The 4,967-nt window shown below is 28.3% G+C and overlaps 1 protein-coding gene across 1 annotated transcript; it reads left to right on the top strand.

Annotated features, from left to right (window-relative positions):
* The first annotated feature begins 393 nt into the window (after positions 1–393).
* LOC101491018 (serine carboxypeptidase-like 42) lies at positions 394–4,262 on the top strand. The gene is made up of 10 exons (XM_004515081.3): positions 394–646; positions 1,206–1,313; positions 1,426–1,518; positions 1,671–1,763; positions 2,069–2,154; positions 2,260–2,526; positions 2,629–2,762; positions 3,675–3,767; positions 3,862–3,979; positions 4,095–4,262. The coding sequence occupies exons 1-10, from the start codon at positions 394–396 to the stop codon at positions 4,260–4,262; spliced, it is 1,413 nt and encodes a 470-aa protein (XP_004515138.1).
* Positions 4,263–4,967: the final 705 nt, after the last annotated feature.

The following is a 4,967-nucleotide window of genomic DNA, read 5'->3' as shown; positions in this document are numbered from 1 at the left end:
ATATATATATATATTTAATTTTGTATGATTTTAATTATTTTCTTACTCATTATAGATACTTATTAACTAGCAGTTTTTATTTCATTTAATATAAAATTTGAAATTGAACAATTTTTGTGTTTGTTGATGTATGCTTTAGTGCTACCATGTCAACAATTTTTGGCTAGGATGTTTTATAGGGTGTTATTTATCGTCCAATCTCCATCATAAATACTTTATGAAGTTGATGACTCTCTTACTTTGCATGAGAGTGTATCTTCCTTAATCTAAATTTTTATTTTATAAGAAATATATTATTAATACATATTATTTATAATCTGGAGGCATTATTTAAGTATCTTGTTAGGGAAGGGATATAGGGTGTATTCTTGTGAGGGAATTGGAGTTATTAGAATGGGAAAGTGTTGGTTTATTGGGGTATTGATTGTGGTGGGCTATGAGTGCTTGTTTGGAACTAATGTTGGGGTAGAAGGGTACCCAATGGAGGATCTAGTTGTGAGGTTGCCAGGCCAACCCAAGGTTAAATTCAGTCAATATGCTGGCTATGTTGATATAGATGTAAAGCATGGGAAGAGTCTCTTCTACTATTTTGTTGAGGCTGACCACCACCCTCACAAAAAGCCTCTAACACTTTGGCTCAATGGAGGTAATAATTATTTGTGTTTATTTTTCATATACTATCATAAAAAAAGTGTAAAAATTATTTAAGTTAATTGTGTATATGGATTAAATCCTTTATTTATTATAATACATCATATGATTTTAATGATTTTTTATTTTTCACATGTTATATTTTGGTGAAAAGCATAGATGGTCGTAGTTATGATGTATTTGTCCTAGTGTAGTTGTGTTGTGTTGTTCCCTACTAATTCAGGTGTTGTTGTCTTGCTGGTAGAAAATCAAGTTTGCTTGATAAGAACCGGTTATATTTTTCTAAATCGATAGAAATTTTTTTTTATGGGTTTAATTGACATGCATATCTATACCGTCAAATAAGTTTATATAGTAAACGTTTTTTTTTTTTTTAAATAACTATCAAATACTCAATTCTTATTAAATATTAGTATAAATTAAAACTAATTTATGTTGATAATATATTTTTTATTTATTTGTTACAACGACTATATCAAATTATCAAATCATCTTTCACGGTTCATAAGTGTCCTTTAATTGAGAGAAATAAAGTACACTTGTTAAATTTTCAGGTCCAGGATGTTCCTCCATTGGAGGAGGTGCCTTTACCGAATTGGGTCCATTTTATCCCAGTGGTGATGGACGTGGTCTACGAAGGAATTCAAAGTCTTGGAATAGAGGTATAAAACTATATACATATGATTTTGTATTTTGATATTGGAGAATAATTTGGCTGTACATTATTCCTAATAAAATATACATATATATTTTGTCTATTCTTAATTTTCATAGTTTCTAATCTTCTATTTGTGGAGTCTCCTGCTGGAGTTGGTTGGTCATATTCAAATACAACTTCCGATTATGATTCTGATGATGCCTCTACAGGTATTGAATTAAACTTTAATTTGTGGAAAATAATTTATGTATAGTTTTTATCTATGCAAAAGAAAAAGTAATTTTAGGTGTATATGCATGCAATTTAATTTTTTAATAGGCATGGACATTATTCTTTAATTAATTTGTTTTTTTTTATTCAGCAAATGATATGGTTTTATTCATGTTGAAATGGTACGAAAAGTTTCCTTCCTACGTATCAAGGGGATTGTTTCTTACTGGAGAAAGCTATGCAGGTATAAAAAACCTATAAATGAGATTCCAATTTTAATAACTAATTTATTGTTTTGAAATTTCAATATAACTAATTGAGTTTTAATTGTTATGTACTCTTTAGTGCAAAAAAAAAAACAGTTACACTCTCAATAACATCAAAGTCATTCATAGAAATGAATTTTTGAAATAGTTTTGATAAAAATCAAATATCTAATCTATTGTTTGAAATTGATTGATAATCTAAATATTTTTTCTAATATATATAAATTAAATTCTAACTAATTTTTCTGTACTACTAACATTTAAAGGATGTTACTATTTTCAGGACATTACATACCTCAGTTAACTACTGCTCTTCTTGATTATAATACTCATTCAACCGGTTTCAAATTCAATATAAAAGGAGTTGCTGTAAGACCACATTCATGTGCTATCTTTTATTGATTATTCAATTAAGAGATTTGGGAAGTTAATTAAGTAAAGAAATAATCCTAATTTTCCCCTTGGTTTTGTTAGATTGGAAACCCACTTCTTGAATTGAATCGTGATACACAAGCAACATATGAATACTTTTGGTCACACGGAATGATTTCAGATGAAATTGGTATTTCCATTATGAATGATTGCAATTTTGATACAACTAGTGCTAACTTATCTAAATCATGCCAAAATGCCATGGTTGATGCTCAAGACATTGTGGGAAGTTATATTGACGAATATGATGTGATTCTTGACGTTTGTTATCCATCCATAGCTGAACAAGAACTCAAATTGAAAAAAATGGTACTTTTTGCCTCATTAGTTTATTTTGTTCTAGTGATTATATTTTTTTATTTTTAACAAAATTATGAGCTAATTAATTTTGTTATTATTTTATTAATGTAGGCTAGTAAAATAAGTTTAAGTGTAGATATTTGTATGGACAGTGAAATCTATTTTTACCTCAACCTCCAAGAAGTTCAAAAGTGTCTCCATGCTAATCGTACCAAACTGTCGTACCCATGGTCTATGTGCAGCGAGTAAGTATATTACATACTTCGATAGAACTATAATACATTAGTTGTCTCGGAGTCGGTTACGATTTAAAAAATCTTTTTTTGTCTTATAAAAAGTCTTTTTAATTGATTTCAGCGTACCAAACTGTCATACCCAGGGTCTATGTGCAGCGAGTAAGTATATTACATACTTCGATAGAACTACAATACACCAATTGTCTTGGAGTCGGTTACGATTTAAAAAGTCTTTTTTTGTCTTATAAAAAGTCTTTTTAATTGATTTCAGCGTAACCAATTCGAAAAGTCTTTTTTTTTTGTTCTCATAAAAGGTTTTTTAATTGATTTTAAAAAATAGTTTTTATGGTATTGTCACTCAAACTAAAAATATTATTTAAATAGAGTTTATAAATATTAGCAACCAAAAATTATGTTGCTGCTAAAAATTATGATATTAGTTGTTGTCAAAATATTGCATTATTCACAATGAAAAGTTATTTTATTGTGAAAATGTAGTATTATTTATGATAAAAATTATGTTCCTACCAAAAATTGTATTATTTCCAATAATATTTATGTTGCTGTCAAAAGTTACTATTATTATTAACAAGTTATATTGTTGTAAAAAAATTGTATTATACATTTTCAATGTGAATAATTATTTTTCCAACGATGGTGATATTGTTGAGAAAACATAAACTTTATTGCAATGACTTAAAAAAGTTGTTGCATAAGCATGTTGTTGTCAACATATTGAATAATGCTGAGAAAAAGTCAATGTCAAATATGTATCTTATTCCTTGTCGTAGGAATTGAGTTAATAGTAAACTTCCAATTGACAAACAAAGTAATATTGCTAATTCAATTTTTCTAAACTTGAAATCTTAGATTTTTATTACTAATCAAATGTCTTGTCTCTGCACTTTTTCTTTGTTGCAGTGTTTTAAATTACAAAAATACAGATCATGACATCAGTATGCTTCCAGTTCTCAAACGGATAGTTCAAAACCATATTCCAATATTGATTTACAGGTAATTAATTTCAATAAGATACTAATTGATTGGATTTATTTATTTTATATATTTTTGTAATAAGTTAATCATTTATGTTAACTTATTATGACAGTGGAGACCAAGATTCTGTTGTGCCATTAATAGGTTCACGATCACTAGTTCGTCAACTAGCTCGTGACCTAAAGTTCAACATTACAGACCCATATAGAGTTTGGTTCCACAAAGGCCAGGTATATTTTTATTAACAATTTAACCATTTTTTATATTGATAAACTATTTTCATAATTATATGATATGATTTTGGAATTTTATTCACTTCCATTTCTCAAATTATTGTATGTGTAGGCTGGAGGTTGGGTAACCGAGTATGGAAATTTGTTGACTTTTGCAACAGTAAGAGGAGCAGGTCATATGGTACCATATGCACAACCTTCTAGAGCATTGCATCTATTTAGTTCTTTTGTGGGTGGCAAGAGATTGCCAAACACAACTCGACTTTCAGTTGGCGAATGATATATTTATGAATGGAAAAATGGGACGATGAATATGCCAACTATATGTAGAACATATGATAGTAATAAATTCTATAGTCCAATTGACTCTTACTCAATTTGTAGATTTTATAGCTTAAAAATATGTAGCGGTGAAAAAGAAAATAATCAAGGGGTGTGTCTTTGTAAACCATTTCTCATAAAAAAGTTGTATGGAAAAGAAATCTATATAAGGAAGTGGAAACACTTCAAGAAATCGACGTTTTCAATGCAGATTATTTTGCAAAAATAATTCTGTAAATAATACAAGAAATTTTGCCCAAATTTTACTTTTGCCGCGGATTTACATGCAACTCTATTTTCGTAGCAAAATCCATATCTTTCTTAAAAATTTACCTGCAAGTCAAATGCTATAAGAAACTTCCGCAACAAACACCTATACAAAATTTTATGTTTGTTAGATCTTTGGAAAATTCCGCACGTAAACTTTTTTATAGAATTTTGTACCATTTTCTATTTTTTTAAATTAAGTAAAATTAATTTTTAAATAAAATAAAACAGTTAGACAAGTTATACAGTACTATCTAAAAAAGAACGTGGATTATCTGAAATCCTTTTTGCTTTGCCTACTTTGGAATTGAAAGCCAAGGCCTTTGATTTCCTTTTTATTTTATCTTCCACTAGTTCAATTTCATGGGATCGAGTGAACTCATTAACTCTTCTAAAG

The sequence above is a fragment of the Cicer arietinum genome, chromosome 2 (genome assembly GCF_000331145.2).
Source record: "Cicer arietinum cultivar CDC Frontier isolate Library 1 chromosome 2, Cicar.CDCFrontier_v2.0, whole genome shotgun sequence".
Lineage (NCBI taxonomy): Eukaryota > Viridiplantae > Streptophyta > Magnoliopsida > Fabales > Fabaceae > Cicer > Cicer arietinum.
Note: the sequence above shows the minus strand (reverse complement) of the source record. Positions and strands in the feature narration are given on the sequence as shown.

Excerpts from the sequence above, each read along its gene's own strand:
- LOC101491018 (XM_004515081.3), top strand. The coding sequence starts at position 394 with ATGGGAAAGTGTTGGTTTATTGGGGTATTGATTGTGGTGGGCTATGAG. Across the intron at positions 1,314-1,425 it reads TTCAAAGTCTTGGAATAGAG|TTTCTAATCTTCTATTTGTG; the intron begins GTATAAAACTAT and ends TAATTTTCATAG. Across the intron at positions 2,155-2,259 it reads TCAATATAAAAGGAGTTGCT|ATTGGAAACCCACTTCTTGA; the intron begins GTAAGACCACAT and ends TGGTTTTGTTAG.